This window comes from Vipera berus, assembly GCF_964194415.1.
Source record: "Vipera berus genome assembly, chromosome: 1".
NCBI classification, from domain to species: Eukaryota; Metazoa; Chordata; class Lepidosauria; order Squamata; family Viperidae; genus Vipera; species Vipera berus.
In genome coordinates this window covers 240,375,027-240,387,469 of record NC_138202.1, presented here as the reverse complement: position 1 = coordinate 240,387,469, position 12,443 = coordinate 240,375,027, and the positions used below count along the sequence as shown (strand labels likewise).

The window sequence follows — 12,443 nt, the reverse complement described above, 5'->3', positions numbered from 1 at the left end:
AAGATTGGTAGTGAAAACTAAGGCGGGAGGACGTGGAGCGCATAAGCCTTCGCTTTTATGTAACGCTGGAAGGTTGGGGGGGGGGAAGAGGGGGGGAAAACTCCCCTTCTGGACTGGGCTGGCAAGCGTACTGGTGTCAGCAGGCATCCGGAAGCAAGAAGAGCCATCCGTGTGGCTTGAGACACCCGAAGGAAGGATGTTAGTCCGGCGCTGTCCGCCCCCTCCAAAGTACTAAAAAGGACTGAAACGCCATTCGTCTGATTTGTATTTTTACCAAATGAAAACTCTTTATTTGGACAGCTTTTACTCCGTGGCTTATCGTCGGAGTCCCTATGTGATTTGAGCAACCGTGGCTTAACACGATGTGGGCAGCAGACGCGGCCGCTTGCCTTAATAATAAATAAATAAATAATAAATAAATAAATCATCGCTTTCTCTTTCTCCCGTGTGTGGCACATAAGGCGACTCGGATTCAAACCGGCGTTATTTCTGTGCCGAAGCTGAGTTCAGGAACGTGTGAAAGCCCCACTGAAAGTTCAGGTCACAGAGGTCTTCAAACTTGGCCCTTTTATGACTGGTGAACTTCAACTCCCAGAATTCCTCAGCCAGCGTGCTTGGCTGAGGAATTCTGGGAGTTGAAGTCCACCAGTCATAAAAGGGCCAAGTTTGAAGACCCCCTGGTTCAGGAGCCTGAAAATCTTTCCCCAGTGAGCAACAACTGCCGCCAGCACACACACACACACCCCGTCCTCTTTTTACGGCTGCGCACAGGGGAGAGGGGAGGGCAAGGCAGGTTTTGAACCCCCGTCACAAGATTAATCTATATTATTTATGTTATTTGCCACCGTTGGTTTATTGCACAATTCCTGCGGTTCATAAGCTGCTGCTGCTGCTGCTGCTGAGAGAACCTGGCCGGCCGAGTCTTGAAGCTAAGACGCCTTCAAGGCAACGCTTCTTAACTTGGCGGCGCGCCATCGCGCCCCCCTTCGGCGAACACAGGCACACCTCCTGCTTTCGAAGGACAGATTGGTCTGCCTGGCCGACCGCGATCCCCCTCCTCCCCAATCCAAGATCGGGACTCTCGGGAAAAGGAAGTAACCGAAAAGGCCTTCCTAGCTTTCCTTGATCCCCGCCGCGGAAGGCTCCAACCGCGGAAGCTTTGAGCTTCCCTAAAGCAGCAACCCTCGTATGTGGGCACGTGGGCGGGCTCTCTCTTTCTCTCTCCCCCCCCCTCCTCCTCCTCCTCCCCCCCCCCGCCCTCCGCGCGCACAAGCTCATTCACACAGATCTGGCAAGCTTACGTTCGCCCGAGCAGCTTTCCAATTGGCTCGACGTTCCGGGAGCCTGAAGGCAGGAAAATAAAAGGATCGCGGCCAAGGCGGCGGTGATTGGCGAAGCTCTTCGCACATCACAGGTCTTTGGAATCGCCCTACAGCTGTTGCTGGAACGTCAGGACCCGTGACGTTGCAGCCCACTCCTATTACCGCTCTTCCAGCTGCTGGGTTGACCTCCCCCTCTTTTTTTTTTTAATCGCCCGTGGTCTCCTTCATCTTTCCTTAGGAAGCGTGAGAGACACCTTTGCGAAGCTCTTCGCACACCACAGGTCTTTGGAATCGCCCTACAGCTGTTGCTGGAACGTCAGGACCCGTGACGTTGCAGCCCACTCCTATTACCGCTCTTCCAGCTGCTGGGTTGACCTCCCCCTCTTTTTTTTTTAATCGCCCATGGTCTCCTTCATCTTTCCTTAGGAAGCGTGACAGACACCTTTGCGAAGCTCTTCGCACACCACAGGTCTTTGGAATCGCCCTACAGCTGTTGCTGGAACGTCAGGACCCGTGACGTTGCAGCCCACTCCTATTACCGCTCTTCCAGCTGCTGGGTTGACCTCCCCCTCTTTTTTTTTTTTTAATCGCCCATGGTCTCCTTCATCTTTCCTTAGGAAGCGTGACAGACACCTTTGCATCTGTGCACGACGCCTCGGCCACGTACCTTGCTCTCTTGCCATGCCTTTCAAGTCCTGCGCATCAACATTTAAAGAGGATTTGGCTGTGCGCAGGTAGAGTCCTTCGATTGCCGCGCTTTAACTCTAATGTTCAGGCCATTGCATGATTGCGTACTGGAGATTTGACATAGCGGGGGAAAAAAGTGAGTTATCTGCATTTTATTCTCCCCCCCTCCCTCCCCCAGCCTCCCCCCGTGCATGCATTAGCCAATTGGAAACTTTTTTTTAGTAATCTTAATGCTTAATAGATTACATTATGGATTTTGTAAAAAAAAAATCTTTTAATAAAAGGTAACAGTTGCTATTAAAGCGGACAACTTTTGCCTAATGTTCTATTCTACGCCGTTTATTTAAACTCTTTTTAAACTGCGTGACCTACTTGAATACAGCGGCGTCCCTTACTTCTTTGCCTCGTTTGCTGTTTGGCGCTCAGCCCTGTCTACTAACTTGTTAAATCGGGGGTGGGTAGGAATGTTACTTTCGGAGAATAAATGCGGAGGGCAAGAAGGTGGCCGAGGCGACTGTTTTAAATTGGGTTATCCTTTCTCTGTGAGAAGATGCGCCGGCGGTTTGACACGCAGATTTCACTGGCCGACTGAAAGGTCGGTCCAGTAAATAGTACCCCGATTATTTATATTATTACATTGCCCTTTCTACTGCCTACAGCTACTCTTTTTTTAAAAAAAAGAAATAAGCAATCGAAACATTTCAGCCAACTTCCCTCCAACTGCTTTTATGTTTAGCTCCGCACCAGACATTTCTGTCGTCTGGATTACGATCTAATTATTCCCTGCGTCGCTAGAGGCCTGTCCTAAGACGCCTTGCATACCACTTCCCCCCCCCCCCGTCCCGTTCTTGCCAGTTAACCATCAGGGAGCCCACCGGAATATAATTTGGAGTTGGGTGACTGGGAGTATCTATCACAAATCAGAGAGCTCATACATTCCTTGAGTGCTCTCGCCCAAGATGTCTCTTTCTTCAGTTGTGTAGAGAACACACACACACACACACACACACACACACACACAGGAAAATGTGCCTAGAGGGATGCTGAGCAATCCTCCCCCCCTCCCCATTTGTGTGTTACCTATTTGTCTAGCTGATGTCGGTTGATCTGGGTTTTTCTCAAATGTTCAGACAGTACAACGTAAAGTAGCAAGTGCGCAACGACCGAGAGCTTGGTTCCCCCCCCCTTTTTTTCTTAGTCCCTCCTTTTCCTACGAACCTACATGAGAATTTTACTCTTGGTGTCTACCTAAAAAAAACAACCCCGTTATGTCGTTTAGCCTCCGATTCTTTCCCAAGTTACATCTCTTGTAAGCAGCTCCGAGTCAAGGTATACCGTGAGACTGGGTGGCGAATAAATTTCACAAATAAATAAATAAATAGGAAGGGGGAATTTGACTAGCGGTTGGGTAAGGGGCCGGTTTGTCTCTGCCATTACAAGATCCCTTGCTGCTTCGAGCAGCCGAACGCAGATGTCGATGCTAACTTTAGCAATTACCGCATAAATTCAGGCTAAGAAGGGCTTTCAGAAGGGACAAGTATCATTCCTCCACCCCCGCGAGACTGGCTGTTGTACAACTCCGCGCTCGCTCTCCGCAGGGAGAGCCCAAAAAAATCTTCGCAGGCTTTGGCTGCTGGTTCCGAGGACCACCCTCCACCCACCTACCCCTCCCCCACTTTTCGAGGATCCCTGGTTGACGATTAAAGATTCCCCCCCCCTCCTCCCCTTAGAGCTCCCACCGCCTCCGGCCCCATCGCTGGCAGATTTTCCGAGCAGCTGTTTCCAGGAAGTTCCAGCAGAATCCCCCCTATTCGGACTTTCACCTTTCCTCCCCTTGCACTGGGGACAGTTTTTATTGGAGGCGGGGGGGGGAAGAGGCGGAGGAAGGAACTTTAGGAAAAGCTCTGCGAAAAGCAGCTGTTTAAGCAGAGCAATGGGCGTGTCGGAAAGCGAGAGAAGAAGCGTCCATATGCAGATGAGAGGGGCGTGGGGAGCGGAGAGTGATTCGGGCCCCGGAAGAGCCAGGAAAAAAAAACCAACCCGTATAAAAAAGTACTTGGGAACGTTTTCCGATCAGAACTAGCAAATAGCCTAGAGACGGAAGGGCGAGCTCGGAGCAGCTCTCTGGAGAAGAGCGAAACGGGCTCGCTGGTGGACGGACCGCGGGCCACGGTACATGGCTCCATAAATAACTCCAAACGGGGCTGCTCCTCCAACTGCGCGTAGGTGGACGCTCGTCTCTCTTGCCTGTCGCTCCTTCTCTTTCTTGCCAGCCTTTCAGGGCTTCCTCGCCGCCCCTTATAGTGAGGCGGCTCGGTCACGTACACGTACATATCTACATTCGGCAGGTGGTCGAGAGAAAGCCCGGGTGTGTATACCGGTAGATGGGGAGGGGGGGGGGCGCGCGTGGTTAAAATATTTGTGCCCCTGGTCAAGTCCAAGCTGGCGGTGGCGGCGGCGGCTACGCTTCGTATCTCAACGCAGTTGAAAACTCGAGGGAATTCGATGAATGGGAGGGGGCGGAGAAAAGCGACTGCGACCCTCCAGGCTTGAGGATCGCAGCTATAATTCAGTTTGCTTTTGCATTTCTTTCACCCTCCTCCTCCTCCTCCTCCCCCACCCCCGCTAGGAGCGAAGGAAGAAGACGCCTTGAAAAGGAAACGGTGCCTTTGTTCATTAGTTCTGCCTGTATCGTTTAAACACACACACACACACACACACACACACACACACACCTCCACACCGTCCTATAATTTAAGCTGGACCATGGCAGACGACGAAAACGGTCTTAGCGGCAGCTCGAACGAGGTCCCTCCGGAGCCCTGCGCGGGCAGTTGCGAGAACAGCCGCTGCAATGTGCTGACTTGGGAGCAAGTGCAACGCCTGGACCGTATCCTGAGTGAAACCATCCCGATTCACGGCCGGGGCAACTTCCCCACGCTTGAAATGCAGCCGCGACAGATCGTGAAGGTGGTGAGGAGCCGCCTGGAGGAGCAAGGCATCGGCGTGCGCGATGTGCGACTCAACGGCTCGGCGGCCAGCCACGTCTTGCACCAGGATAGCGGCCTGGGCTACAAGGACTTGGACCTCATCTTCTGCGCCGATTTGAAAGGCGAGGCGGAGTTCCAGAGAGTCAAAGACGTGGTCCTGGACTGCCTCTTGGATTTCTTGCCGGACGGGGTTAACAAGGAGAAGATCACGCCGCTCACCTTGAAGGTAAATTAAAGGGAGCGGGCGCTCGGTCCCGGCAGGTGGGGCTGCTTTAGAGGGACCAGGGTGAGCCTAGAATAAAAAAAGAGACCTCAGTTTGCGTTGGAAAATGCCAGTGACGGCTCCAGGGAGGATTAGACGCATCCATTCGCTCTGCTCTTCCTTATGCTCATTGCCAGCACCGTCTTTTAATAGGCTTCCTCCCAACTATTAATTCTCCTTTGCTTAGGAAGAGCCGGGAGATCCATAAACGTTAATTATAGCCCTGATCTGTAAGCTGAATTAAACCAAAGAAACTGGGCTTGTTTAGAGTCCCTGGTTTTTCTGTGAGCTAAGTTGTGTTCATTAGTTATTTCTTTTCTTCCTTGGGTGGTGGATGGGCCCCGCTAGAGGGAAACATTGCTCCTCCGTTTGTTTGCCTGCCCTTCAGACAGGGAATAGAGAAGCCGAGAGCCATGCCGCCCCAGGGCTGCGGAAACACACTGCTGGGATTTAGTTAAGGATTTTGAGAGCCCTAGTCTCATTTAACAGAGGTTCACTGAAGCCAAATGGCCTTTTAACAGAAGTTGGGGATCATCCAAAATCTTGAAGTTACTACTCTGCAGGAATTATCTTAAGCTTAAATTGTATTTAGAAAATTTTCCAGTTTCTCCAAAAGGTGAAACAGTTTTTGATTTTAAAGACATAAAAATAGGAGAACTAGTGTGTGATCCACCTTATTTTTTGCCGTAATTAAATTACAATTTTCCAAGATAATTCTACTGTTCTTACTTTGTATGCATTTTTATTACATCTTTGGAGGAAACTACTAAATGACACCCTTACACAGAACATCCCTTTCCTGCATTTATCATGGCATGAGTTTCCCCTCCCCCACCTTTCTCTGATCTTTAACCACTGCCTGTCTACAGAGCACATAACTAAATCTGTCCACATTGTCTCTTTCTTATGCCTGAGTTCTGGGGATGGCAGGGTAAAGTTGGGATCAAATGCAATTGAAAGTTCAAAAGAGGAAGTGCTGCTACTGATTTCCTGACCTTTTCTTCTCTCTCTCTCTCTCTCTCTCTCTCTCTCTCTCTGGGGGGGGTATTTGTTTCAAATTGCAGGAAGCCTACGTACAGAAAATGGTGAAAGTCTGCAACGATTCAGATCGATGGAGCCTCATCTCATTATCCAACAACAGTGGCAAAAATGTGGAGCTGAAATTTGTGGACTCTCTGAGGAGGCAGTTTGAGTTCAGTGTAGATTCTTTTCAGATCAAGCTGGACTCTCTCCTCCTTTTTTATGAATGTTCTGAAAATCCAATGGCCGAAACTTTTCACCCGACTATAATTGGGGAGAGCGTCTATGGGGATTTCCAAGAAGCCTTTGATCACCTTTGTAACAAGACGATTGCAACTAGAAATCCAGAAGAGATCAGGGGAGGTGGTCTCCTTAAATACTGCAACCTCCTAGTGAGAGGCTTCAGGGCTGCCTCCGAATCTGAAATTAAGTCCCTCCAGAGATATATGTGCTCAAGGTTTTTTATTGATTTCTCAGACATTGGAGAACAGCAGCGCAAGCTGGAGTCTTACTTGCAGAACCACTTTGTGGGACTCGAGGACCGCAAGTATGACTATCTCATGACCCTTCATGGGGTGGTGAATGAGAGCACAGTGTGCCTGATGGGACACGAGAGGCGACAGACTTTAAATCTTATCACCATGCTGGCCATCCGGGTGCTGGCTGAGCAAAATATCATCCCCAACGTGGCCAATGTCACTTGCTACTACCAGCCAGCCCCTTATGTAGCTGATGCTAACTTCAGCAATTACTATATTGCCCAGGTTCAGCCCATGTTCCCCTGTCAGCAGCACACTTATTCTACTTGGTTGCCCTGTAACTAGCCAGTTTTAATAAGACTTGGGGAATGTCTTTTTCCAGCAAGCAAATAAAGGGGGAAGGTGGTTCTCCTCTTTTAAAAGTGGGAGGTTTTTTTAGTGCAACGTGATTTGCTCTTTTCTTTTTCTTTTTTTTTTGCTGGAGGAAAGTTCTTCTGGTTCTTCTCTCTGGTGTTAACTGAGCATGACTTAGAAAAGAACCAAAAGCTATTGGATTCCACCCCAGAGTATGCAACCTGTCTTGAAGAGCAACTAGATCGCCTTGAAATAAACCTAGGAGAAATGGTGGATGACAATATGGGTTGGCAATGCTTGCTCCCATAGCTATGGCAGAGCGAAAGTTGGGAAAGTGTCTTGATTTTTTCCCCCCCTGAAAAAAATATCTTGAAATCAAAAAAGGAACCTTAAGAAGAAGAAGCAAAAAAAAAAAGAAAAAAAAGCTAAATATGCTTTCAGGAATTAAAAGTTAGATGCAGAAATATACAGTTATGTTGGAATAAGGTGTATTTTGGAATTCTCTCTTTGGAGCATGCATTATGCTGCCCAGTGAGGGTTGCCACAGAATGTATAGCTTGCTTGAATAGAATGCTTTAAGAGAAATTGCTTGCTCAAAAAAAGAAAAGGAGAGATGGAGGCTGAAAGAAGGGTGGGGATGGGAAGGATTATGGCAAATTTCATTATTTCCAGCTGTGTGCATGCTTCACATTTTTTTAAAAAAAATGTGGAAAGCAAGAAAACCAGCTGTAGCAAGCTTCATATGCTTTAGGACCAAAGATAAATTCTAGTAAAGACGGGATATGGTAGATTATGAAATATATATATATATATATATTTGTATACACAAACTTTAAACAAAAGTGCCTGATTCCTTCAGAGAATTTGAAGTGAGAAAAATATAGTTTTGTGGTTTAATCTTGCATTTTGTTTTTTTTATCAGGGACACAAGAAACTTAAAAAAAAAATAAGCTTGTGAATAAATGGTGGAGGATTTTCCTTGCAAATACCTATATAAAGGTTATATTGTTGGAGTTCTGCAATCTTTGGTACACGATGTGTATGTTTATTGTTTTGTGTGTGTGCGTGTGTATAACGTTATATGTATATATTCACATGTTTTAAAAATGGTAGGGAAATGTAGCAATGTTAAGGAATGTTTTAAATGTGTGTGTGTTCCAGCCTGCAACAGGATATAATGATTGTGAGACACTTTGCAGAGATTCCCATATCAGAAAAATCTTGACAAAACAGGAATCGAATGATAAAAGTAATTAATTGGCCTATTTGTGAGCCATAAGGTTTTGTAATTGGACAAAACTTCTTAACTCTAAATTATTGTACCTTAATATAATGTGGCTTAGAAATTCCTTGACTACATATCTCACTGGTGGAGTAATACACCAACTGGAATGTGGCTCAAAGAGATGGCTCCCCTCATTCCCAAATATTGTTTTACTTGGTGATTTAAATACTTATGATTAATATTTCTTTTGAAAAGCAAGCAGAATGCACTGTGCATTCCACGACCACTATAACTTAGTAAATGTGAAATGAACCATTTGTGTTGCACGTTTGTGTGTGTGTGTATGTGTCTGCAAACGCATACATACACTATCAAACATCTTTGATTTGACTGCCACCCTCTATTTTGCAGCTTAATATTGTGACTTATTTAAAGGGAATCGTTTTTTACTTTCTCAAAGAATCAATCTACTGCATGTTCTTCCATCCCCTTTGTGTTGGTTATCATATAGAAGAGTCCTGAGTTTGTTTGTATTTTCTGCCAGCAAACTGGTTTTTAAAAAGAAATGAAATCTAGCTTTAATGTTCAAATACAGAGTTAAGAGATCTTTAAGATAATTAATTAAGGAACGTATGTGTGGATTTAAGGCTCCGATGCTTTACAAATTGTGTTGGAGCCTGGCCTGTCTGCTTCCCCCCCCCATTTTTAATGGTGTGACATTTCCAGTACTGATGGAGGAAGGCCTCCAACACATATAGAATCAAATGTTATTTAGATGCATCCTTATCAGCGATAAAACAAGATGACATATTTATAATGTAAGGATTAGTAAGTTGCTAATCAGACCATCTATCCTTGGCCCCTGGAAAGCTACTGGCAATCTATTTTTCTCTTAGTAGTTTTTAAATTACGAAAGATTTCCCCAAATCTGCAATAATTTTGTGTTAGTCGAATAGGATCCCCATGTGTTTACGGTTCTCAAAGTTTGTCCTCTCTGTGAATCCTGTGGGGAAACCATATTTTGTTCTGTCTTGAAAGCACTTTCTGCTTGCCTTGGCTTTTTCTGATGCCTGATAGGTATGATTTTTTTTTTAAAAAGCTTATTTCAATTAGTGGGCTTAGTTATAAAACAATGCTCGCATTTGTTAACCCACTCTCATCTGTGGTGAATGAAAAGAGAGGTAAACATTTGATAAAAATCAGACTTATTGTCTGTCTTTAATTCCTATGACCATCCAGAACAGAATAATGAAAGATTCCAATCCAATTTATGTGGAGTGGACGGTAGGAAGTGTGTGTGTGTGTGTGGGGGGGGAAACAGACCAGGGAGCCTTCTGCAACTCTGCAAGCTCTTCCTAGTGGAAACTGAGCTGAAGGCTGGGGAAATGGGATCAGCTGGTAATGTGGTTTTATCTTTTCCTTACCGCAGTGACTTTGCTGCAAAAAAGAGAGAGTCATATCCACTCTTTTAAGGGGCTGGGGATCACTGGCAGGACCTCGGCCATAAAAAGCTGTTAATATATTGCATATTTTCCTTTGGAGTAGTTTTTCCATTTTTAAGAAATAATTATTAGTCCAGGCATTATAGGTCTCCTGGCCAACACACTGTACCATATTCCATAGTTCAGATTTTAGTTGCTGTTTACAGCAAATGGGGGTGGTAAAATCCTGGCAATTATTTTTTTCCTTCAAGTGCTCGGTAATTTTCATTAGGCTACAGGCATGTCCACACATTTATATTGGGATGGGGGGGTTGTAATTGGTGGGGGCTTTTAGTAGAAAGTGTCTGATGCTACTGACTGCTGGCCAAACAACTTAAAATCTGTATTTTCCAAATCATTAAATTTTTGTGGGCACATACTTAGCTCTGGCTAGGGTTTGGCAATATCTATCTTCCTTTTTCAATTTTGATGGACTAATAGTTTGAGGAGAAAATGCTTAATACTGCTTAAGATCCTGTACTATTTCTTCAGTAGATTTTAAAAGTTGTTGCAGTGCTTAATTTAAGACATCTCATTTATAGCTAAATTGATTGGGGTTCCAGTGAATTATCTCTTGAATCATGGAAGATCTAAATTTGTTCTACTTCAACAGTGGCTGGAAAGAGAAAGAGAGAATGTAAGGTTTTGTATTCTATTGAATTTTAAAAGAATAATTTTAGTAGTGCATATTTTGAAAATCTCATTTTCCCATATCTGTTGTGTGGATCTCAAATGATTGGAAGTGTTACTTCCAGTCCCAAGTTGTTCAGTGAAATTGTACTGTATATAATCTGCGATATGCACACATGAAACAAATTCTTTGAAAGGAAACAAGCAAAAATTAAGTGACAATAAAAAATGCCAGCAGGATTATTGTTTTCATAACTCATTTTATTCAAAGGCTTTAGAACTTACTTGCTGCTAGGTATTGCACAAAGTTTCATGCACACCTTATAAAAATGCCTATTGTAAAATGCTTTATATGCAAGTTATATTATTGAGGGCTCTTATTCATTCAGAGAAAGCTTTAAAACAGTTTGTGGAGTTTAAAATTGTGTAAAGGAAAAGAGACAGAGAAGGAAATATATCTAATGACATATTCAGCACTTTTTTTCTTTTTTTTTCTTTTTATTTTGTTTAATTTGTTTTCGGATGTCTTTCCAGTTTCCATTGCAATGGGAAAAAAATCAAATGTCAATGTATAAGTTTTGCTGTTTGCTATGATTACAACTACTTAAACTTTGGAAAGCCTACGCATTCTACAATGGGCTGTACATGGCACTGAAAGCCCTTGAAGTCAATTCCATTCTCCCAAATTCTATAGAATTCTGAGCTTGTAGTCTTCAGCAACGCATCCTGTTACATCCAACTATTCCTCCTGCTATGGGAATTTGTTGACTCTGGGTTTGGTGGGAGGTTGAACCAAGTAAAGGCTGGAAAACAGACCCTTTTAAATAACAAAAGCATTTGCTTCTGGGCTAGAGGAAACAGATTGTGAATTTTGTTTACAGCATCCAATATTTGGAATATTTGTAAATAAAAATGTTATTTTTTCTATTTATCTGTGTCTGATCTTTCCAATGTCAAAAACTATTTTGAAATCCATTGTCGGTTGAGTTCTGCTGTTGAATTGTCAAAAAAGGGGTTTTACTTTATAGCATGGCCTTAAGAGTAGTTTGGCTTACTGAAAAATGCCATTAAAGATGCTATGCAGCATGGGAAAAAGCCTTGGCTTTCTTCCAGCATGACTTTTGCAAGCACTTTTTGAACTGAATTTTTCATGGAAATGCATATGCCAGTTTTCTCCAATCCAGTGGCCAGGTGTGTTTGACTTGCAATATCCATACTAGTTGGGAATTAACATTGTGATATCAACCCATCCTGAGGGTACCAAGGTGGAGAACTGGATTAGTCATGAAAACATGCCTTTTCACTCAACTTCCAATCTCAAATGAGGATGACAGCAAAACCTATCCATTTGCCTGTCATTTGATACTGGGATAAAAGGGATTATCTAAATCAAGGTGTGTCTTCTTAACCAAATGCCTCTTCCACGAAAAAAACTGTAAACCAGAGATGCACATTTACAGAGAATAAAATATTTCAGTGAGAAGCATCTTGACATATAAGCTTCATGGAACAGTTGCATAGCCACTTCAATGTAAGTCTTAATTTTAAATATACGATAAAGGAAAATAAGTTTATACATTTTTCTTTCCCCAAAACTACAGAGATTGGAACACATTCATGTACTGACACCTGCAGTGATTTTAAACTTTGCACTTTCTTTGTATTTGCTTTCTAACAAAGCAAATAAAAATGCATAAAAGTCTGAATTTCAAGAACATAAAAATAAGTAAAAATTAACTATTAGGGAAAATTGTGGAAAAGTTGTATGATTTTTATAAGCATGTTAGGTACCAAATAAACTTTGTCATAAATAAAAGCACTAATTATTTTTCCAGCCATAAGGCCTCTATGTGATGAAAGCACAATGACAAGACTGAATTTATTACTAAATTAATAGATTGTAAAAAAGAATAAGAAAATGGCTGAGAAACATGGAAGTATGATGCCTGCTTTATGAAGCAGAAATAGGATATATGTTTTCAGGGAAAGAAAG

At 43.8% G+C, this 12,443-nt stretch overlaps 1 protein-coding gene across 5 annotated transcripts; it reads left to right on the top strand.

Moving 5' to 3' along the window:
• Positions 1 to 1,377: 1,377 nt before the first annotated feature.
• Positions 1,378 to 11,379, top strand: TENT5A (terminal nucleotidyltransferase 5A). Of its 5 annotated transcripts, none has more exons than XM_081336682.1 (3): positions 1,378 to 2,056; positions 4,639 to 5,225; positions 6,326 to 11,379. In XM_081336682.1, the coding sequence occupies exons 2-3, from the start codon at positions 4,776 to 4,778 to the stop codon at positions 7,103 to 7,105; spliced, it is 1,230 nt and encodes a 409-aa protein (XP_081192808.1). In that variant the 5' UTR covers positions 1,378 to 2,056; positions 4,639 to 4,775; the 3' UTR covers positions 7,106 to 11,379. The 5 variants fall into 5 exon arrangements, with proteins under 5 accessions (XP_081192808.1, XP_081192810.1, XP_081192807.1 ...); XM_081336684.1 differs by having other exon boundaries at positions 1,378 to 2,149; positions 4,642 to 5,225; XM_081336681.1 differs by lacking the exon at positions 1,378 to 2,056 and adding an exon at positions 4,049 to 4,231.
• The last annotated feature ends 1,064 nt before the right edge of the window (positions 11,380 to 12,443 follow it).

Coding starts and splice junctions, on each gene's coding strand:
- TENT5A (XM_081336682.1), top strand. CDS start 4,776: ATGGCAGACGACGAAAACGGTCTTAGCGGCAGCTCGAACGAGGTCCCT. Junction 5,226..6,325: donor TCACGCCGCTCACCTTGAAG/GTAAATTAAAGG, acceptor TTCAAATTGCAG/GAAGCCTACGTACAGAAAAT.